At 46.1% G+C, this 22,897-nt stretch overlaps 1 protein-coding gene across 20 annotated transcripts in view; it reads left to right on the plus strand.

The window, feature by feature from the left end:
* Positions 1-22,897, plus strand: part of elna (elastin a) — a 48,633-nt gene that overhangs the window by 13,717 nt on the left and 12,019 nt on the right. For 4 of the 20 annotated variants that reach the window (XM_089013544.1, XM_089013532.1, XM_089013534.1 and 1 more), the window contains exons 5-35: positions 9,800-9,853; positions 9,949-10,020; positions 10,688-10,717; positions 11,519-11,554; positions 11,650-11,724; positions 12,286-12,333; positions 12,420-12,482; positions 12,822-12,854; positions 12,937-13,002; positions 13,335-13,370; positions 13,464-13,550; positions 13,758-13,808; positions 13,911-14,030; positions 14,138-14,173; positions 14,274-14,408; positions 14,526-14,611; positions 14,726-14,897; positions 15,021-15,131; positions 15,255-15,413; positions 15,540-15,698; positions 15,822-15,932; positions 16,056-16,178; positions 16,299-16,444; positions 16,562-16,673; positions 16,899-17,042; positions 17,172-17,321; positions 21,368-21,529; positions 21,669-21,782; positions 22,195-22,272; positions 22,396-22,545; positions 22,692-22,766. In XM_089013544.1, the coding sequence (XP_088869670.1) occupies positions 9,800-9,853; positions 9,949-10,020; positions 10,688-10,717; positions 11,519-11,554; positions 11,650-11,724; positions 12,286-12,333; positions 12,420-12,482; positions 12,822-12,854; positions 12,937-13,002; positions 13,335-13,370; positions 13,464-13,550; positions 13,758-13,808; positions 13,911-14,030; positions 14,138-14,173; positions 14,274-14,408; positions 14,526-14,611; positions 14,726-14,897; positions 15,021-15,131; positions 15,255-15,413; positions 15,540-15,698; positions 15,822-15,932; positions 16,056-16,178; positions 16,299-16,444; positions 16,562-16,673; positions 16,899-17,042; positions 17,172-17,321; positions 21,368-21,529; positions 21,669-21,782; positions 22,195-22,272; positions 22,396-22,545; positions 22,692-22,766 (2,994 nt within the window). Of the gene's footprint in view, positions 1-9,799; positions 9,854-9,948; positions 10,021-10,687; positions 10,718-11,518; positions 11,555-11,649; positions 11,725-12,285; positions 12,334-12,419; positions 12,483-12,821; positions 12,855-12,936; positions 13,003-13,334; positions 13,371-13,463; positions 13,551-13,757; positions 13,809-13,910; positions 14,031-14,137; positions 14,174-14,273; positions 14,409-14,525; positions 14,613-14,725; positions 14,898-15,020; positions 15,132-15,254; positions 15,414-15,539; positions 15,699-15,821; positions 15,933-16,055; positions 16,179-16,298; positions 16,446-16,561; positions 16,674-16,898; positions 17,043-17,171; positions 17,322-21,367; positions 21,530-21,668; positions 21,783-22,194; positions 22,273-22,395; positions 22,546-22,691; positions 22,767-22,897 lie in introns of all 20 variants that reach the window. The other 16 variants (XM_089013541.1, XM_089013543.1, XM_089013542.1 and 13 more) reach the window with 16 other exon arrangements.

A 22,897-nucleotide genomic window follows, 5' to 3' on the forward strand; every position in this document is an offset into this window, starting at 1 on the left:
TGAGACAGAGAGACTTGGACTTCATTTACAAGTAAAGGTAACACGATAATAACGTTTTTTTTCTATGCTACAGTTTGTATACAGTATATAAAGAATGCTGACATGACATTTTCAGCAAACACGTTAACTGTTGCCAATGAAATGGCGAATAAGCTACTCTGTGGAGTTCATATGTTTGTAAATCTGACTGTGATGACGTCAGTGCCTCACCAGAAATGAACCTCACCGCACGTCACTGACAACACCATATATCTTTTGAGATTCTTTCACTTTATATTCTCTTCCTAATGATTCGAGCAGTGACATGCAACAGATGGCTGCACTGCGGTTGCAACCATTCGTGTGATGCAAGAACTTGGAAAACGCTTTGCAGCCTTTGCGTCCAGCGTCACTGCTTCAGTGTGCACGTCCGCACCTGACCTGTCCAACATTGGTCTCCTTCCTCAACCTTGACTCGTCAGAAAAATATTCGGTGCAATGGCAGTCAGATGCACATGTGGACCATCTGGAAGAGGAAACACACTTGGCCCAAGTGTACATACTATGCCTCCGGGCTCCGTTGACATGAGTTCTAACCCGATTCATAGTTTGTCCAATTAATATTTTCTGGACTGGCTGCTCAGGTCTGTGATTTTTTTTCTCCTCGCATGTTCCATAATCTAATGATTGCAATGTGTTTCTTCCTTGTTTGACTGCCTTGGTTGAAGATGCCGCACAGTTGTGTTCCAAGCGCAAATGGTTGATGAGCACTGAATTGTCGATACTGCTCAGACATGTTCAGGGGCTGAGAGTTGGCAGAGTAGCTGGGACATTCCTTCAAAGTGGATAAAGAGTAGCAGATCCTCTCAATTCTAACAAAAACCAGGAAAGGGCCGCACTCTCTGGTGCAGTTGAAAGCCTTCGGTCTGCTGCCGTCGACTTCATATGACTTGAAGTGTAAACAATGACATCACTGACTCAACGGATAATGGTGTAATGCAAGGTTTACAAATTAGTCCGGTTTCAAATCCAAACAGGAACAACAACTGTCGCCATAGCTGGAACGGCAACGGTAGTGAGTGGAAATGTTCCTGTTCTGTGGATTGGCGGTTCAGAACCTTTATGGTTGAAAAAACTTTATATTTGGAAACATCTCATGGCACACCACTAAACAAACAAAAGTGAAGTGTTAAATTATCCTTTTAATTGAAACATGCTCCGAGCTCATCCACCCCTCCACACGACATTATTAGATGTGCCAAAAACTAGACGGAGGCTCAGAGAAGATCGAGCCATTTCCGTTGCTGTTCCCACTCTCTGGAATGACCTGCCACCAAACGTTCAGCAAGCCCCCTCACTGCCCATCTTGAAAACCCATCTCTAAACTCCCTTGTACTCTTTGGCATTTGACTCAGCATGGTTCCGACTTGATCTTGGTTTCAGACCCTGGTGCTTTCTACTATCTTTGTGACTGCTTTATTTTTCCTGTATATGATAGCTGTCCATGTTAAGCGCTTTGTTACAGCTTCATCTGTTGATAAAGCACTATATGAATCAATATGTAAATTACCGTATGAAAAATATAATGGTTTTTTTCTATCTGATTTATTGAGAAATTGACAAAATAAGAATCAATCAAGTAATTGCAATTTGTAATCCACTCATTTTGTTTATTTTAGGTGCATCTATCCATCCATCCATTTTATTCCACTTATCCGAGTGTCAGGCCATAGGGGGAGCAAAACCACATCATAATGAAATGTTGCACCGATCCGCCGGTCCTTCTTCGGCTCTATTTGTCTTGAACAATAACCCAAGACACTTGATCTCCTCCACTTGGAGCACGATCTCATCCCTGACCTGGAGAAGGCACTCCACTCCTTTCCAACTGAGGAGCATGGTCTCAGATTTGGAGTTGCTCAAATTCATCCCAATCGCTTCACACTTGGCTCCGGTGAGAGTTGGAGATCGCGGCTTGATGAAGCCAACAGTACCGCATTTTCTGCAAAAAGCAGACATATTGAGGCTCTTTTATAATGCCTTGCCAAACATACTTTGAATGAATCATACACATTATTTCTGAAAGGGTTATTGCTCAATCCGCTTGTGTACGCGCAGTGTATGCGGCTCGGTCAAAGTGCGGATGTTTTTTGTGGGAAGTGAGTCGTTCCCGCTGTGTGTGAGAAGTAGCAGCACTTAGCAATGACCTCAAGTGTATTACTCATATTATTCCCCCGCAGTTTGAATGTTTTGGCATGCGGGTCAACAGTTACCTTTGGAAGAGAACAGTTAACTTTGGAAGTTCCGCGGACTGCAGGACTAACAAACAACTCCGCAGAATAAACTGTTTAGTGGAGGTAATTAAAGCAGAGTAGGAATAGTTTTACATAAAATCGTTTGCATAGTTATTAGTCAGGTGACGCACGGTAGCGTGGTGTGCTATTTGAAACATTCCTGCTTATTTTTCATATGAAGCCATTGGAAAGTTTGGCTAAATCCCTGCATGAGTGAGATGCTCTCACTCACAGCTCGGTGATTTTTCTTTGTTTTACATGCATGTATGTGAATTTTATGTAGATAAATTTCAATTCCTTAACAAACTATTGCACTGTAAACAGTGTGAAATGCAGTTTGGTTTTTTTTATTTTTAAATACAGGGACTTACACTTAAATACTGTATTTTCTGAACTATAAGGTACACCAGATTATAAGGTCCACTTTCAATGAATGACGTACTGTAAAACATTGCCATATATATATATATACAGTAAAGTCTCGTTATATCGATACTATTTCTATGCACGCACGGAGAAAATTACATGCAAACAGGGTCGGATATATCGATAGTCCCTGTGTATATATATATATATATATATATATATATGCACCACTAACACTGTGTACAGTGAGGGTGGGGCGCTGCTGACTTCGACTCGAGACGTCGTGAACCGGTGGGCAAGTACTTCGAAGACCTCCTCAACTCCACCAACACGCCTTCCTTGGAGGAAGCAGTGTCTGGGGACTCCGAGGTGGGCCCTCCGATCCTTGTGACTGAAGTCACCGAGGTGGTTAAAAAGCTCCTCGGTGGCAAGGCCCCGGGGGTGGATGAGATCCGACCGGAGTTCCTAAAGGCTCTGGATGTTGTGGGGCTGTCCTGGCTGACACGCCTCTGCAACATTGCGTGGTCATCGGGGAGAGTGCCTCTGGATTGGCAGACCGGGGTGGTGGTCCCCCTTTTTAAAAAAGGGGACCGGAGGGTGTGTTCCAACTACAGAGGGATCACACTCCTCAGCCTCCCTGGAAAGGTCTATTCAGGGGTCCTAGAGGGCCGGGTCCGTCGGAAAGTCGAGCCTCAGATTGAGGAGGAACAGTGTGGTTTTCGTCCCAGCCGCGGAACAGTGGACCAGCTCTACACCCTTAGCAGGGTCCTCGAGGGCGCATGGGAATTCGCCCAACCACTCTACATGTGTTTTGTAGACTTGGAGAAAGCGTTTGACCGTGTCCCTCGTGGAGTTCTGTGGAGGGTACTTCGGGAGTATGGGGTACAGGAGCGGCTGATACGGGCCGTTCGGTCCCTATATGACCGATGTCAGAGTCTGGTTCGCATTGCCGGCAGTAAGTCGGAATCGTTTCCAGTGAGGGTTGGGCTCCGCCAAGGCTGCCCTTTGTCACCGATTCTGTTCATAACCTTTATGGACAGAATTTCGAGGCGCAGCCGAAGCGTTGAAGGTTTCCGTTTTGGTAGCCTCAGTATAGCATCTCTGCTTTTTGCAGATGATGTTGTACTGTTGGGGCCTTCACGTGGAGCTCTCCAACTCTCGCTGGAGCGTTTCGCAGCCGAATGTGAAGCCGCTGGGATGAGAATCAGCACCTCCAAATCTGAGACAATGGTTCTCAGTCGGAAAAGGGTGAAGTGCCCTCTCCGGGTCGGGGAGGAGATTTTGCCTCAAGTGGAGGAGTTTAAGTATCTGGGTGTCTTGTTCACGAGTGAGGGTGAAAGGGATCGAGAGGTCGACAGGCGGATCGGTGCGGCGTCTGCCGTGATGCGGACTTTGTACCGATCTGTCGTGGTGAAGAAGGAGCTGAGCCAAAAAGCAAAGCTCTCAATCTACCGGTCGATCTACGTCCCAACCCTCATCTATGGTCACGAGCTATGGGTTGTGTCCGAAAGAACGAGATCCCGGATGCAAGCGGCCGAAATGAGCTTTCTCCGTCGGGTGTCCGGGCTCTCCCTTAGAGATAGGGTGAGAAGCTCGGTCATCCGGGAGGGGCTCAAAGTCGAGCCGCTTCTCCTCCACATCGAGAGGAGCCAGATGAGGTGGCTCGGGCATCTGATTAGGATGCCCCCGGGACGTCTCCCTCGCGAGGTGTTCCGGGCATGTCCCACTGGCAGGAGACCCCGGGGACGACCCAGAACACGCTGGAGAGACTATGTCTCCCAGCTGGCATGGGAACGCCTCGGGATCCGCCAGGACGAGCTGGAAGAAGTGGCTGGGGAGAGGGAAGTCTGGGCTTCCCTACTGAAGCTGCTGCCCCCGCGACCCGACCCCGGATAAGCGGCAGAAGATGGATGGATGGATGGATGGATATATATATATATATATATATATATATATATATATATAAAACGGCTTTCCTTTCCCCTTTATCTATGACCACGATATCAGGTTGGTTGGCCATTACCATCTTGTCAGTCTGTATCTGGAAGTCCCACAGGATTTTTGCTCCGTCATTCTCCACCACCTTGGGAGGTGTTTCCCATTTTGACCTTGGGGTTTCCAGTCCATACTCCGCACAGATGTTTCGGTAGACTATGCCAGCCACCTGGTTATGGCGCTCCATGTAGGCTTTCCCTCCCAGCATCTTACACGCTGCAGTTACGTGTTGGATTCTCTCAGGTGCCTCTTTGCACAACCTACACCTTGGGTCTTGTCTGGTGTGGTATATCCCTGCCTCTATGGCTCTGGTGTTCAGGGCCTGCTCTTGGGCAGCCATATATATATATATATATATATATATACATGCATATAATATGCACTGGATTGTGAGGTGAATGTTCAGCTTTTAAAAAAATAGAAGGCTTTTCGGTACACTTTGTTGTGCGGAAAATACAGTAACATCATTTAACGTATCATGTGTGAAAAGTGATAAAATGCTGTAATTCACTACATTCTACAAAAGATGTGCTAAAAAAACGTTATGGCCACCAAAATCTAAGACGCACACCTCCACAAGAAGTATACAGTGGATAGCATTTGGGAAGAGAGGTACAATTTATGTATTCATTACCTGAGAACTTTGAGAAGGACTTTGCCATATCAGAAACATTTCTATCAGGAGGAACAATAAACAGTTTGACTTAGCACTTTTGGAAACCGTCACTGCTAGGGTCGTGACTCTACGGAAAATTGTAATGAAAAACAATAGGAAGCGTAGTTGTATTAAGTTCAGTACTACTAATACAGTACTACTAATAGGAGGCATTCTGCCTAAATCAGCAAGCTCACACAAGTGAGTTACGGATGTGCAGTAGAGTGTCAACATGTAATTAATCCAACGCAACTTTGCATCTCACACTTGGATGCTGATAAGTGACAGCGCAGGAGAATCTGGAATTGACAAGGACAATTGGAGTTCACGGGATCGGGGAGGAGAAGGAATGCAAAGAGAGAGTCAGTGTGTGGGTCTCACGCAATGTGGAATTACTGTCGCACCTTGCATCAGATTGCTTTCATCTAACTCACCCTGCATCACCTCACAAAAATGCTATCAATCCACCAACTTGGAAGTTGTACAGTGTGATAATTCGATACTTATAACAATCGTGTGTGATGACTCCAAAGGACGTGCTTAGTTTAGAAAGTGAAAATGTATTTGTGACCATAGCCGAAGAATCGAACCCAATTGTCAATCAATGGAAAATTCTTTGAAGCTGAAGTTACCAAGAGGATTTTCTATCACATTTCAGAAAAAAATAGCTTGTTGCATTGCCAAAGCACGTCTCTGCATTCTGTGCACCTTTTGGTGTGAATGATCTCATGGTTAGCAAGATAAAGTATTCTTCTCACATTTGTGCATTAACACCGGACAGAATGAAAAGGAGCATAAATTGAAATGTTCTCTGGCTGCATTTCTGTGAGCTAACACAATAAAATTAATAAATAAACGTAAAAGAAAAAACATGCATCAAAAATATATAGGAGACACCTCAGGGGTCTGTCCTCCGTGTCGCTAGCTTCAGTGATTTTGAATGTCAGCCCTCAGTAGAGATGCCAGAAGTGGTGAAAGGAGGAGATGAGAAACAGCGAATGAATTCATTCGTCACTCGTGTTTGGCTCCTGCCTATTAATTAATAACCACCTTGGGTCTGCTCTACGTAAGGTTGTAGGAAGTGTCGGAACAGCGGAGGCATGAAAAGAAATGTATAAAAACATAGAATGGGTGAAGGAAGGAGAGTGAGAAGCAAAGACAGAGCTTTGATTAATGACTTTTGTATCCCAGGGTGCTCAAAAGAGATTGTCTGACCAAGCCCCAATGGAGAATAAGCGCGGTGTTTGAGAGGTGAGATGGAAGCCAGATATTTCTGTTCACACTGGCTCATATCCATCACTTGGGCTGAGAACATAACCAGTGACGGAGACTCTCAGCCACATCGTCTGGCCAGTGTTAGTCTTATATCCTCGACGAAGATTTACATTTTCTTCTTACATCTGTTTAACTCAAATACTTCATTGTAACTTTGAGGGGTGAACAGTGGCTTGTCCTTGCCCTAGTAAAATAATCCGCAATAACATTGAGCTGTAAGGGCGGCCCGGTAGTCGAGTGGTTAGCACACCGGCTTCACAGAGCAGAGGTTGGGGGTTCAAAACCCGGTCCAGCCGCCCTGTTTGCATGTTCTCCCCGGGCCCACGTGGGCTTTCTCCGGGTCCTTCGGTTTCCTCCCACATTCCAAAAACATGCATGGCAGATAGGCACTTCAAATTGTCTCTAGGTGTGAGTGTGAGAGTGACTGGTTGTTTGTCTCTGTGTGCCCTGTGGCTGACAACCAATTCAGGGTGTCCCCTGCCTCGTGCCTGATGACGGCTGGGATAGGCTCCGGCATCCCCCGCGACCCTATTGAGGACTCAGCGTTATGGAAAATGGATGGATAGAAGGGATTGAGCTGTAAAAATTCCTGAAGACATTTGCATACCAGTATTATCATTATTTTAATTTTAAAGTGGATATGATTAAAGCCCCACTTTACAAAGATTCCGAAAAGAGATTGTATTAGAAATTGATTCTAGCTCATTTGTCTCCACTGGGTTGTTGTTCGTGTCCAAAATTTAGTTTTGGCATAAATAAGCAGCCAAAACACAATGCATGCTTTCACTTCACATTTGTCTTTCTCACTGTTCACTCCCTGGTGTAGTATTGAATATCCAGCCCTTCCATCCTGGAATTTATGTTGAGATGTGTCTTTTTTTTTTTTTTTTCAAATACAGCGTTGATACAGAGGTAGTCGCATGGGATTCTTGTTTTGCAAGAGCTGGTCTCATAGAAATGTATCAACAATTTACAGCAGGTATGCAGAAATCCTTTACTTTGTCAGAAAGAAAAGAAAGCATAATGGGAAAAGCACCATATGCCATTGACAATTCAATTTGATATCACGTCTGTTGTGCGTCACTTGCTGGAGTATTTCATTGACACCAAACAAAAGTGATATACAGTATCATATGACTTAACAACTGAGCGTAAGTGCTCATTTATTTGCCGATTGAATACTGTAAAGCCAAATTGTTTCATTGGGAATGTAGCAATGTCCAAGTGACCCCAGTTGGATGATGGGTGTCATGATTGAAGGGTTGGTCAATACTCCAGAGCTTTGTCCGACAAAACTGCGACCTCACAATGCCTCATCCCACAGCATCCGGCGGGCATTGGGCGCAAGACACTCCACTTTAATACTTTGCACAATGGTCCCCATCTGTTGTCCCCCCCCAGACCATTTGCATCCCAAGTTGTGTTCTTCTGGCATTGGCCTTGGGCCAACTCTTGTTAAGGATAATTTTCAAGGCCTAGGTGCCTTTGGCACATGGTACCGAAACTTTCCTTGGACTGCCAGTAAGCTTTCCTCACTGGTCTGTGTTTTTCTGTTTTCCGCTACACGTGACGTCATTACTGGCGTGCTGTATTTTCTCATCCTTAGATGGTAAAAGTATTCATGTGGTCTTTACCTTGCTGGCCTTGAATTAGTTTCCAATAAAGGAAAATGGTTAAAATGGAGCTTTGAAGACCTGCTGTAGAGTTTAACAGAACTGAACGTTTGTTTGAGCTCCAGTAATTTTCAAATGAATCTGATAAACACTCTCACCATTACTACGACCTTGATGAGCGGAAAGTTGCACAAATGGGATGGCTACTAAAGTCTTTATATGATGCAGTACTAGAGGCACCAAACCATAACATTTAACAACTTTAAATTAACCACAATCCACATTGCTGCCAGTAATATTGTATTTATATTATGATGCAATGGGAGTGAATTGAGTGTTATGCAGAAGTTTTGTTTTTCCCACCAAAAATATTCGGTTTAGTTTTTTTATTATTGTGTTGATACACTATTAAGTATGTAATTTGATGGGTGATAACTAGTCAGCATGCAGCCCCATTTTTCTCATTCAAAATACTTTTTGGGATTATTATTATTTGTCCCCCTTGCCCTATTGGACAGTGGCGAAAATGTAAATCAGTGCACTGCATTAAATGCAGTGAAAGGAAAATCAAAAAAAATGTTGCATATAGTGGTCCACTGTATGCAACCTATGATGCAAGGTTACAACCAAACATCAGGTCACATGTCTCCACTGTCAATTATTCAACGAAATTATCTTTTTTGGACCTTCTAAGGGTCTGACAAGTCAAAGTTGGACTCAAAGCTAAGTTTGAGGTGTGCCTGCAAGTACACTTCATGTCTCTGAAGGAGATTACTGAGGAACTCTTAGCTCAGCGCAGAGGCTCGTGATGCATGCCTTGTGTGTTTGTCAAGCCTTTGGCAGCGTTCGGCGAGGACTGATGCTTTCCTCACACATTCCTTGTCATCGTCACTTATCAATGTTATTGCCTTCACTCTGAGCATGACTGGGTCCATTCCAAGGTCTCATCCTGTCTGTCTCGCTGCCTTATTCGACTTGCTTCCCTTGTTCATTTGGCCTCATACCTGAATCTCATCCCTTTCAAGTGTTAGTGTGTGTGAGATGGTGTAGTGGCTTGTTCCAAAAAGCATTCACAGTTCCAGCATGCTGATCACAGCTCAGCTTGTTTAAATATAATACCTTAATGGTTGTGGTATTATATAAAATTGTACTCTGGTAGGAACTAGTTGTTCCCATGTATCTACATATTTGACTCATTATTCCCAGTAAGAAAAGACCAATGTTGTTTTTGGTAGTCTTTTATGCAACAAGTTCAGTAAAAAGCTTTAAGGTTTTGGTGCTAGAAGGTGTTTAGAATCCTACATAAGGTTTTCGTCTGCTTTCAGAGTGTTCAATGTCTGTTGAGGAACAATAAATATTATCTCCTGGATTCTACATTCGGCTCTACGGGTAGTTCAAATAATTGGAATCTACATTGATCAATGCATATTTTTGATTTAAAAATGAATCAACATAACTTGCTTGTGTGTGCTTCCAATGACTTCGTTTAATATATCAATAGCTATATGAGAGGCGCCCTGGCTGCTTTCAGCAAATGTAATCCTGGAGTCTTCTAAATGGGGAATGTTTTGGTCTGTTTATCTGCTACATTTTTTTCCAAACTCAGATATATCTCATTTTAGGTTATGGCAACCTAGGAGCCGGTGCTGGTTATGGAACCGGAGACGTCGGCGGCGGTGAGTCTTGAAATTGTCTCAATAACATGCAGTCATCAAAACGTTTTTCAATTTTAGACAAAATTGAATGAGTGAATATTTTTTATTGACACAAGGTGGATATGGAGGATATGGTGGAGTCCCTGGTGGAATCTTCCCAGGAGCTGGACAGAAGGCTGGTAAAAGAGGTACAGTCATGAATCAAGAGTAGTCTAAATGTTACACAGCCCAGGTATTGATCCATCAGGTACAATCATACAAGATGAAATCAAAAAGACATTGTCGGAGACGGTAATCGTTGTGGTGACAGTAGTGGTGAACGACTACACATTGATTTCCAAGATGGCCTAAAATTGAGGTCTTTGGAATATTTTAGAACCATTGTACGGAACCCTCTGATAGTACTTACTGTATGAACATGCATTACAGCGTAACTAAACTGGCACAGACCGCTAATTGAATGAAGATATAATTGTATAGTATTCCAACATAATTTATGTACAATTAATGTTGTGTTTTAAAACACTAAAATGTTTGCCAAAATGATCAAATACTAAGTCCGGGGTCCATGTCGAAAGAAACCAACAGAATCTGACATCTTGCTATTGTTCGAAATGAAACTCTGTGAAGACAATAGGCTAGTACATTAATTTTTCTGACTTGGAATCATGTGTAATGTGGTTTTCAAGTCATACTTCGAATGAATGTTCGCCTACTTATTTGGGATGTCAACAATTTAGCTTTGTTTATTTTGGAGATTCTTCTTCATTCAACACAAATTTCTGGTCTGGACAAAAAAGATGCAACGTACATTGTTGTTATGTTTGATTATAACAGATATTTCCCCCACCGCAGGTGCTGGCGGCCATCTGCTACCATTTGGAGGTAAAATGGTACACTGATGGATTACTATACAAACACTGTCCCAATGATTTGAATGATCTGCATTCTTATCTCTTAATAACAAAAAGCCAAAATAAATGTATCACATTAATAGTAAATCAGCATGAAAAACAATGTTTTGGACAGAAACATACTCCCGCAGAGCCTACAGTGACCTCACTGTCTGTGCTGTTTATGTCCGTATGATTTACTTTAAATAAGGCAGCTTGATGAGGCATAGACTCCCGGGTCCACTCATGACGAGGGCTTTGGCAAACGGCTTAGTCCTAAATATTGGTTGGCAGGAAGAAAGAAAAAAATTCCTCTTTCCCTAGAATAAGTCTGGACTTTTTTCCCCACGATACTCAGAATAACATCTCATTCCGCAGAAAGAGCAAAGATAAAATAGTCCTGTTTTGCCAAAACTTTCTTCAACCAATCTCTAGAGGCCACATACCTGCAGGTAGTGCACAATGTCTATTCAGGCAAAGTATGTGGAATTTAAGAATTTAAAAATAAAAATAGGGGTTGAACAAATAACCGCTTGTGTCTTCATTGCGGCCAAACTCCTCTGCTTTTGTGAGGCTGACAGCTCATTTCTTACATGAGCGGTTAGCCAATGAAATAAGACATTTGATGATCACACCTCATGACATCTCTCGTTGCTGCCTCCCGTAATTAAATTAAATGTCAGACACATAATTTTTTATCATAACGTTGTTTGAATTGATATTGACAGAATAGAGATGCAGTTTTATGTAATAGATGGCACAACTGACTTGACTACATTTCATCAAATTCTAGAAGCAGGAACTGGAACTGGAACTTTTCCTGCTGGAGGCAAGACACACAACTCTGGATATCATATATATATGCTTTTGCTTACATGAGGGTTTTCTTCCTCACCTCCTTTGACATTGTGTCCTTCTTTCTAGGCCCTGTTATCCCCCAGACAGGCTTGCCAGGAGGGGGTGGAGCTGGATTAGGAAAAACAGCTTCCAAAGTACCAGGTATTGTATAATCGAATCATAATCTACTTGTCATGCTCATGGGCAGACCGGATATTATTTCTAGGTAGTCTATCAGCTTGATCCAAATGCATTTCTGAAATTGTCTACGCATCTACTTCAAAAATGGATCTGAATCCAGACGACTCCATTATGTGCAGCCATTTGACAAAATAAAAAAGGAGTAAATATAATACACCATTTTTCAGAGTGCATGCAGATAAATTCACTGCAAATTTGTCTTCTAGTATGGTGATTGACTGTCAGACTTCTCTTCACACCAGCGTAACAACAGTAAAAAATCGACACTGAAAACTATTCCATGCGGTTGTTTGACCCTTGATTTCTTTGCATCCCCACCAAATAAACAATAAAAGTAGACTGTCTTCTGTGACCTTGAGAGTTTTGAAAGGCACTTAGAAATGAAATGGATTATTATTATTATTATTATTATTATTATTATTATTATTATTATTATTATTATTATTATTCCAAATATTGAGGAATTTGATCAACTAGTCAAGCAGACTAGATTCGTTAACATTGTACGATTGGTTCTGGCAGGCGTGGGTGTACCTGGGCTTTATCAGGGTGGATTGGTACCAGTTAATGGTATGTCACTTTCATTGATTATTTATTGGCAAATAAAGGCACTGTCTTGCAATCTAATGCACCGGCTTTCTGACTGGTGCCTTCAGGATTTGGTAACCGTGGAGTTCTTCCAGGAGTTGCGACTGGCAATGGCCTCAGTCAAAAATCACGTGAGTATTTTCTTGTTCTTCAAGACTGTGTGTGTGTATATATATATATATATATATATATATATATATATATATATATATATATATATATATATATATATATATATATATATATATATAAAGAATATTGACCGATTTCCTCAGGTGGACAGAAATTATGACACTTGTTTAACAGATGCAGTCCCATTTCTGGTATTCTTTTTCCGGATCTCATCTTGTCATTCAACAATGTGGCTTTTTAGCTGCTTGGCAGATTTGCAAATGTAACAATATAGTTTCAAAGAAATTATTTTCCACAATCTATGCCTCTGATTGGATGATGTGATGTTTCTTCTACAGTTGGAGCAGGGGGACAGGGGGTGCTTGGAGCAGGTCAGTTTTTTATGCATTTCAATGTATATACAGTACGTCGTATATATCTTTCAAAAACATTTCAAATGTATGCTTTATTCAGGCTATGGAGGGCAGATGCAGCCCGGAGTGTTCCGTGGATACCCTCTGAAATCACCTAAAACTCAAGGTGTGATGTAACTCATGGGGGTGACTCCTTCCTTTTGATGTAATACTTAATGATGTTTGTTTCATAATGGGCTACACAGTTATGTAAACAGCTGCCTATCTTTGATCAATCTTGACTGTAGATTGATCAAAGATAAATACTGTAGATAAATACGGTATTTAAGTTATTGCCTGTCACAATCTACTGGCATCTTCTTGTCCCAGAAATATCTCCAATAACGCTTGAGGCATACAATTGTGACAAATAAAAATGAGATCATTTGTGAATGAACCTCCAATGTTCCATGCACTTTATACTGTAGCTCTCATCGATAATTGTATATGTGTCATTAGGTGGCCTTGGAGCAAAGTCTGGAAAACTTCCCTTTGGTACAAATTCTAATGTTATATTAGGACAAAGATTTACCATAATCATGATCAGTCAGCCATTTGTCAATGAAATGTCATATTGCATTGTTCCAGGTTACGGGGGGTTTAGTAATCAAGGAGCTGGTCTTCCAGGAGGTAAAGGTGCAGCTGGGTCAAAGCCTGGATTTCCAATTGGAACTGGTTGGTATTCCCAAACCTTGTTTGATAACCCTGCGCACAAAAGTAGAGAAAAGATCAAGACACAAACTTTTTTGTGTGTGTGTGTGTGTGTGTGTGTGTGTGTGTGTGTGTGTGTGTGTGTGTGTGTGTGTGTGTGTGTGTGTGTGTGTGTGTGTGTGTGTGTGTGTGTGTGTGTGTGTGTGTGTGCGTGTGCATTGCGTGTTTCAGGAGTGGGCACCAGTGGCATCTCACCCGCACAGGCTAAATCTGCCAAATATGGTAAACTGTGCCGTTTAATACCCTAGAAAGTATTGTGAGTCACCTTTCACCAAAGTACTATACTTCTGGATTATATTCATATTTGGCTTTACTTTTCTTTAGGTTTGGGTGGAGCTGGTGGTTTTGGTGCTGTTGCTGGTGGTGCTGGTGGTTTTGGTCCTGGTGCGGGTGGTTTGGGTGTTGGTGGCACAGGTGGACTATATCCAGGGCAGATTCCAGGAGGTAGCGGGTCTTGAACACAATCATTTTGAAATTATATTGGTCTCATCAGATGTGTCTCTGGATGCCAAGAAATAAATGTAGAAATTAAATGTGTCCTTATTTCACAGCGGGCGATGGACCTGGATCCAAAGCTGCTAAATATGGTAACCAAAATTATTATAAGTATTATAAGTATTGTGATGATGAAAGCAATGGAACAAACAACAGAGTGTGTCTCTATAAAGTGCCAATCTTTCTGGTCAGGTGGTATACCGGGTGGAGTGCCGGGTGGCATACCAGTTGGTGTTCCAGGTGGTGGTCTCGGTGGTATTCCAGGTGCCGTTCCTGGTGGCCTTCCAGGTGGTGGATATTTAGCAACAGCCAAAGCAGCTAAATATAGTAAGCACAAAGCTGTCAGTTTTGGTAGTGCTGGTGGCAAAGGTGCCCTCCATCCACAGACACAATACTGTGTCTTAAATTCTTAGAATGAACATCTATCCTAATTCTCTTTGACTGGTGGTGTACCAGGTGGTGTACCGGGAGGTGTACCAGGAGGTGTACCAGGTGGTGGTTATTCACCATCAGCCAAAGCAGCTAAATATGGTAGGTGCAAACCTGCTGGTTTTGGTGGCGAAGGTGGCCTTGACGCGTGAACACTATGATGCATCTTGACTTCTTCTTCTAATGAATAACATCTACCCTGATTCTCTTTGATGGGTGGTGTCCCAGGTGGTGTCCCAGGGGGTGTACCAGGTGGTCTACCAGGAGGTCTACCAGGAGGTCTACCAGGAGGTGTACCAGGTGGTGTACCAGGGGGTGTACCCGGGGGTGTGCCAGGAGGTGTACTAGGTGGTGGTTATTCACCATCAGCCAAAGCAGCTAAATATGGTAGGTGCAAACCTGCTGGTTTTGGTGGCGAAGGTGGCCTTGATGCGTGAACACTATGATGATGTTTGACTTCTTGTAATGGACAATATCGTGCCTGATTTACTTTGATGGGTTGTGTCCCAGGTGGTGTCCCGGGGGGTGTACCAAGTGGTCTACCAGGTGGTGTCCCAGGGGGTGTGCCAGGAGGTGTACTAGGTGGTGGTTATTCACCATCAGCCAAAGCAGCTAAATATGGTAGGTGCAAACCTGCTGGTTTTGGTGGCGAAGGTGGCCTTGATGCGTGAACACTATGATGATGTTTGACTTCTTGTAATGAACAACATCTGCCCTGATTCTCTTTGATGGGTGGTGTCCCAGGTGGTGTCCCAGGGGGTGTACCAGGTGGTCTACCAGGAGGTCTACCAGGAGGTCTACCAGGAGGTGTACCAGGTGGTGTACCAGGGGGTGTACCCGGGGGTGTACCAGGAGGTGTACCAGGTGGTGGTTATTCACCATCAGCCAAAGCAGCTAAATATGGTAGGTGCAAACCTGCTGGTTTTGGTGGCGAAGGTGGCCTTGACGCGTGAACACTATGATGCATCTTGACTTCTTCTTCTAATGAATAACATCTACCCTGATTCTCTTTGATGGGTGGTGTCCCAGGTGGTGTCCCAGGGGGTGTACCAGGTGGTCTACCAGGAGGTCTACCAGGAGGTCTACCAGGAGGTGTACCAGGTGGTGTACCAGGAGGTGTACCCGGGGGTGTGCCAGGAGGTGTACTAGGTGGTGGTTATTCACCATCAGCCAAAGCAGCTAAATATGGTAGGTGCAAACCTGCTGGTTTTGGTGGCGAAGGTGGCCTTGATGCGTGAACACTATGATGATGTTTGACTTCTTGTAATGGACAATATCGTGCCTGATTTACTTTGATGGGTTGTGTCCCAGGTGGTGTCCCGGGGGGTGTACCAAGTGGTCTACCAGGTGGTGTCCCAGGGGGTGTACCAGTAGGTGTACCAGGTGGTGGTTATTCACCATCAGCTCAAGCAGCTAAATATGGTAGGTGCAAACTTGGCGATTTTGGTGGCTAAGGTGGCCTTCACACGTGGACACTATGATGCATATTGACTTCTTCTAATGAACAACATCTGCCCTGATTCTCTTTGATGGGTGGTGTCCCAGGTGGTGTCCCAGGGGGTGTACCAGGTGGTGTACCAGGAGGTCTACCAGGGGGTGTCCCAGGGGGTGTACCAGGAGTTGTACCAGGCGGTGGTTATTCACCATCAGCTAAAGCAGCTAAATATGGTAGGTGAAAACTTGGCGATTTTGGTGGCTAAGGTGGCCTTCACTCGTGGACACTATGATGCATCTTGACTTCTAATGAACAACATCGGCCCTGATTCTCTTTGATGGGTCGTGGCCCAGGTGGTGTCCCAGGGGGTGTACCAGGTGGTCTACCAGGAGGTCTACCAGGAGGTGTACCAGGTGGTGTACCAGGTGGTGTACCAGGGGGTGTACCAGGAGGTGTACCAGGTGGTGGTTATTCACCATCAGCCAAAGCAGCTAAATATGGTAAGCACAAAGCTTTCGGTTTTGGTCGTGCTTTTGGCAAAGGTGCCCACCATGCAGAGACACAATTTTGCCCTTTAAATTCTTATAATGAACATCGACCCTGATTCTCTTTGATGGGTGGTGTCCCAGGTGGTGTCCCAGGTGGTGTCCCAGGTGGTGTCCCAGGGGGTGTACCAGGTGGTGTACCAGGAGGTGGTTATTCACCATCTGCGAAAGCAGCTAAATATGGTAAGTGCTATCCTGCTGATTTTGGTGGCGAAGGTGGCCCTCGACCTGTGAACATTATGGTGTATCTTGACTTCTTGTTATGAAGAACCTTTGTCCTGATTCGCTTTGATGGCTGGTGTAACAGGGGGTGCACCAGGGGTTGTGCTTGGGAGTGTACCAGGTTGCCTACCAGGGATGATTTTTTATCACTAACAACATGGTTGTCTTTGTTATGTGCTGTACCAGGGAGTGTACCAGGAGGTGTACCGGGGGGTCTCCCAGGGCTTGTGCCAGGTGGTGTGCCCGGTGGTGTACCAGGCGGTGTGCCTGGTGGTGTATCAGCATTGGGTGGATATGGATATCAACCAGCAGCTAAAGCAGCTAAATATGGTAGGCACAAAACTGATTTTTTGTTTTGTTTTTTTAGAGCTGATGGCGAATACGGCTCCGACTCCACGACATTGTGATGTATAATGATTTTAGATTATTAACAACATCTGTCCTGGTTGTCATTGTCAGGTGCTGTACCAGGGAGTTTACCAGGAAGGGTACCAGGAAGTGTACCAGGAAGTCTACCTGGGCTTGTGCCAGGTGGTGTACCCGGTGGCGTGCCTGGTGGTGGACCAGGATTTGGTGGATATCAACCAGCAGCCAAAGCAGCTAAATATGGTATGAACATTGCTCTGCTTCGAACAAATGTGGTTAGTTGGAATTGCTTGGTGGTGAGCCGATGGCACAGATGGACCATATCTAGAGCATATTTCTCCTTAGAAATTATGCCAAAAGTAGTGAAACATCTCACATGTTACTTCAAATGTTTAGCAAATATCAGTTTAAATGGTTCTAATAGTTTTCGTGCATTTTGTGTTAGTCTGAAAATGTCACCTTACATTCCTTATGTTTTGTGAGTGTCACGTCCGCACGAGGTGTGGCAACAGATCTCGTCGGACAAAAAGGGGAGCTGAATCCAAAATACTCAGTGGAGACAGGAATAGGTTCAAAAGAGGCTTTACTGAGACACGCAGGGGGAAAAACAGAAAATAACAGAACTGGACAGCGCGGCAGCAACAACCGTGCGGGACCAACCTGGCAACCAGCAAATACCGAGCCTAACCGGGTGACTTTTATAGTCAGAAGGCACAATTAGTGGGATTGGGATCAGGTGTGCGACCCCGGAGGAGCATGGAGGGGAGGGGCACGCACCTGACGGCAATCAGGATGTGACAGTGCCCCCCCCCACCCCCCTCAACTGACGCCCCCTGGAGGCCCACCCGGTTTGGAGGGATGAGCCGAATGGAACGCTCAGGTGAGTGATGGGTCGAGGTTCCAGAAGCGGGGAACCCAGTGATGTTCTTCCGGCCCATAGCCCTCCCAGTCGACCAGATATTGCGCCGTGAGTCCAATATCTCCCGCACCGTGTATACGGGGTCGCCGTCCACCATCCGGGGACGGGGGGTGAACGGGTGGCGGAGCTAGGGAGGTGGTTTCCACCGGCTTGAGGAGAGACACGTGGAAGACCGGGTGGACCTTCATCGTGGGTGGCAGCTGGAGCCTGACCGAGACCGCGCTGAGGATGGCCTCAATGGGGAAGGGGCCCGCGAATCGTGGCCCCAATTTGGCCGACGTCCCGGCCAGCCGGAGATCCCTCATTGACAGCTACACCTCCTGCCCGACCTGGTAGTTCGGTGCCTGGCGGCGACGACGATCCGCGATGTGTTGGTTCCGGGACGCTGTGTGCGACAGAGCGGCTCTGGTCTCCTTCCACACCAGATGGGCCCGTCTGAGGTGGTGTTGAATGGACGGGACTTTCACCTGGCCCTCCTGGGTGGGGATCAGTGGCGGCTGATAACCACAGGCAGACATGAAAGGAGACCGACCTGTGCCTGAGGAGACCAGGGTGTTATGTGCGTACCCCACCCACGGCAAGTGGACAGCCCACGACGCTGGATGGTGGATACACACGCACCGTAGAGCCGCTTCCAGATCCTGGTTCTTTTGCTCCGTCTGGCCGTTGGACTGAGGGTGGTAGCCAGAAGACAAGCTCCCAGACGCCCCTAATGACCTGCAGAAACGTTTCCATCCCTTGGACACGAACTACGGTCCCCAGTCCGACACGATGTCCACCGGTATCCTGTGGAGACGGACAACATGGTTAACCAGGAGCTGGGCCGTCTCAATGGCGGATGGCAACCCGGTTAACGGAATGAAGTGGGCCGACTTGGAGAAGCGGTCCACCACTGTGAGGACGACCATCTTGCCACGGGAACGGGGAAGGCCTGTGACGAAATCCAGATGTGGGACCAAGGTCGGGAGGGGACTGGCAGTGGCTGGAGAAGTCCCGGCGGGGGCTGATGGGAGACCTTCCCCAAGCCATTAACTCTTTGAACAGTAGCCCAAATGGAATTGTATAGTGCCTCTTTGCAATTTTTTTGCTGATGATACTAGTGCAGCGTGTTCGACCGGAAACAAATTCCTTGTGTGTTCTACATACTTGGCAATAAAGATGATTCTGATTCTGATTCTGAGGCACAGGCCGGGCATGCTTTCACATCGTCCGCGACTTCCTTCCTGAGCTCCGTCCACCAGAACCGCTGGGCTATAAGGTGGATCGTCCTGTTGACTCCAGGGTGACAGGTGACCCTGGAGGCGTGGCCCCAGTGCGGCACCTCAGCGCGCAGTGCGGGGGGACGAAAAGTCGATCCACCGGACAACCCTTGGGAACCTGGTTACCACCTTGGGCCTCCTGAACCTTCTTTTCCACCTCCCACCTAAGGGCGCCCAGGATGTGTTGCGCCGGCAGGATGCTGGTGATGACCTCCTCCTCCTCTGCCGGCTGTTGCATGAGTGACACGGCGTCCGGTTTGGTGTTTTGTGAACCGGGGCAGCAGGTGAGGGTGAAGTTGAAGCAGGTCAGGAACAGTGCCCACCGAGCCTGGCGCGAATTCAGTCTCTTGGCGGACCGAATGGCCGCCAGGTTCTTGTGGTCGGTGAACACCGTGAAGGGATGTTTAGCCCATCGAGCCAGTGTCTCCACTCCTGCACAGCCAGGATGACCGCCAGCAGTTCCCGGTTTCCCATGTCATAGTTGGCCTCCGCAGGACTGAGACGGCGGGACAAGAAGGCGCACGGGTGGAGTTTCTGGTCAACTGGGGAGCGCTGGGATGATACAGGCCCCACCCCGGACGCTGATGCGTCTACCTCTACCGCGAACGCGTGGTCTGGGGCGGGGTGGCGTAAGACTGGGGGGTTAGTGAAATCGAGTCGGAGGTAGTTAAATACCCCTTCAGCGTCGGGTGTCCACATGAATGGAACCTTGGTGGAAGTGAGACTGGTTAGAGGTAGTGCCTTCTGACTATAATCGTGGATAAAGTGGCGGTAGAAGTTGGAAAACCCCAAAAATCGCTGGAGTTGTTTGGGCGTCTTGGGGGTTGGCCATTCTACCACCGCTTTGGTCTTGGCGGGATCGGCCCAAAGTTGCCAAAGTTCTCTGCCTTCACGTAGGGGTCATGGGTGCTGAGCCAGGCCCAGCACGAGCGGTACATTGCGGGAGGGCATGAGAAGGAAACGGCGATGCTCGACGTGGTTGCCCGACAGCCGGAATTTGAGAGGTGCGGTGATGCAGGTAACCCTGGCTAATAGTCGGCCGTCCAGGTCGAGAATCTCTTTGGGGACCGTTAGCTTCTCAATGCCGCAGCCCAACGACGACGCCAGTTGAGGGTCGATAAAGCACCCGTCTGCCCCCGAATCCACTAACGCCCGTACCGCCAGGGAATTGTTCGGGCCAATCAACTCGCCGTACAACTCCAACCCCGTAACGGGCGCCGTCCTCGATGACTCCGACGGGACCGCCGTCGCTGTTTGGAACGGGATTCGCAGGCGCCGGGGGTCTTCGGCGGGGGTTAGTGCGATGTCCTCCGGGGTTAGTGCGATTGCTTTCGCCCCCCATCTGCATCGGCTCGTGGCTCCCTTCCTGACGTCGTGCCCGCTCGCAGCTGCTGGGTGAGCCGGATCCCGGGTTCGCCTGCCCACTTGCCGCCTTGCTCGCGCTTCCTCTCCCGGAGACGATCGTCAAGGCAGAGGACGACGCTGATCAGTTCGTTGAGAGTTGTGCCCGTGTCAACAACCCTTGTCTCAACCTCCTCAAAACCAGCATGGACATCGTACCGCGGATCTACGCGATCTCTTGTTCCAGCTGGCTCAAGCTATTCACCTGATGAATTAATGCAGACATAAACTTGTCTCCATCGGCGGGATCCATGGTGGTCTGTGTATTCTGTCACGTCCACATGAGGTGTGGCAACAGATCTCGTCGGACAAAAAGGGGAGCTGGATCCAAAATACTCGGTGGAGACAGGAATAGGTTCAAAATAGGCTTTACTGAGACATGCAGGGGAAAAAAACAGAAAATAACAGAACTTTACAGCGAGGCAGCAACAACCGAGCGGGTCCAACCTTGCATACAGTGAGGAAATACACCAGCAAAGGGGCCGTACTAGGAGGAATTCCAGGGGAGCACCAGGGGGAGTACTCCCTGGTGTACCAGGAGCTGGTGGATATCTCCCGTCAGCAAAAGCAGCGAAATATGGTATGGGCATAACATTGATTGTTCTAATTATCGAAGTTTGCATCGCAGGTGAACTGCATCCAGCACACATAACAATGTAACATGAAAACAAAAGAAAATCTTAGTTGGATCACTTTAACGTTTGTTTCAGGTGGTGTACCTGGCGGTGTTCCTGGTGGTGTACCTGGTGGTGTACCTGGTGGTGTACTGGGGGGCATACCAGGTGGCATGGCAGGGGGCATACCAGGTGGCGTACCAGGTGGCATACCAGGAGGTGGTGGATATGTCCCATCAGCCAAAGCTGCTAAATATGGTATGATCCTCACAGGTCTTAATATTGATGGCATCTGTGACTTGTATCCATTGCTACTGTCATCAATGTATTGTGTCGAAGTCATATACAGTATTTCAGCTTACATTTTGTTTGCTCTCCATGCTGGGTGGCTTCCCAGGGGGTGTCCCAGGTGGAGTACCAGGAGGTGTACCAGGGGGTCTACCAATTGGCTTGCCCCGTGGTGTAGCAGGATTTGGTGGATATCAACCAGCAGCCGCAGCAGGGAATTATGGTATGGACACTCTGCTCATCACAATTCTGTTTACTTGCCTTTGCAGATGGTATTCTAATGGCAAAACTGGACTATATCCCGAAGATACCATTTGTTTATTGATCAATATTATTTCATCAAGGCAGCTGAATGTGATACGCAAATATCTCAGTTTGATTTGGTATGGACATAATTTAGTATTTATTTGTTATTGCTAGAGTTCAGGTCATAATGAAATAATAATAATGAAATATATGCACAGCATATATTTCATTATTTCACTTATTGTCAAAGCCAGTAAATATGCTATACCACTGCGTTTCAGGTTATGATTCTGGTTGTTGGTAGTTTTTTTTTTCCACAAGTGGACTGCAGCCAGGGCAGATACCATGATATATCCCTCATTATATGTTTATGTGTTCATTTGTAATAGGCGGCGTACCAGGTGGTGTACCCGGGAGTGTGTCAGGAGGTGGTGGATATCAATCAGCAGCTAAAGCAGCTAAATATGGTATGGGAGCCGTTGTGTTGGTAACAATTTGCAGTGTTGGTTGTATTCCTTCTTGGGCTGTTTGGGCAGAAGACATCATAATTTTATTTTATCAACCCTAATTTTCTTTGGCCTTATTGATAGGGAGTGTCCCATCTGGAGTACCAGGAGGGGTACCAGGCGGTGTACCAGGAGGAATACCCGGAGGGTTACCAGGCGGAGTACCAGGCGGAGTACCAGGTGGAGTACCAGGATTTGGTGGATACCAACCAGGAGCCAGTGCAGCAAGATATGGTATGGACAATACTGTTATGGTCCCAATGAAAATTTATGTTGCTGGTCTTTTCCGTCGCACATGTGGACTTTATCCGATGCCTCACATAAGGAAACACTTCGGTCTTCATAAATTTAATCACATATTTCTTGCATCTTCTTTTCAGGTGGTCTTCTTGGTGGAGTACCTGGTGGTGTACCAGGTGGTGCATATCTACCATCAGCTAAAGCAGCAAAATATGGTATGTCTTTTGTACTGTCACAAATCTCACTCTTAGTTGTCTTATTGGTGGTTGTGGTAGATATCCAGGGCAAATACCATGAGATATCGAAACATTATTTCAAATACATTTTAGTCAGGATTTGTTTACAG

This window comes from Hippocampus bargibanti, linkage group LG14 (assembly GCF_051943395.1).
Source record: "Hippocampus bargibanti isolate YZ-2025 linkage group LG14, ASM5194339v1, whole genome shotgun sequence".
Classification (NCBI taxonomy): domain Eukaryota; kingdom Metazoa; phylum Chordata; class Actinopteri; order Syngnathiformes; family Syngnathidae; genus Hippocampus; species Hippocampus bargibanti.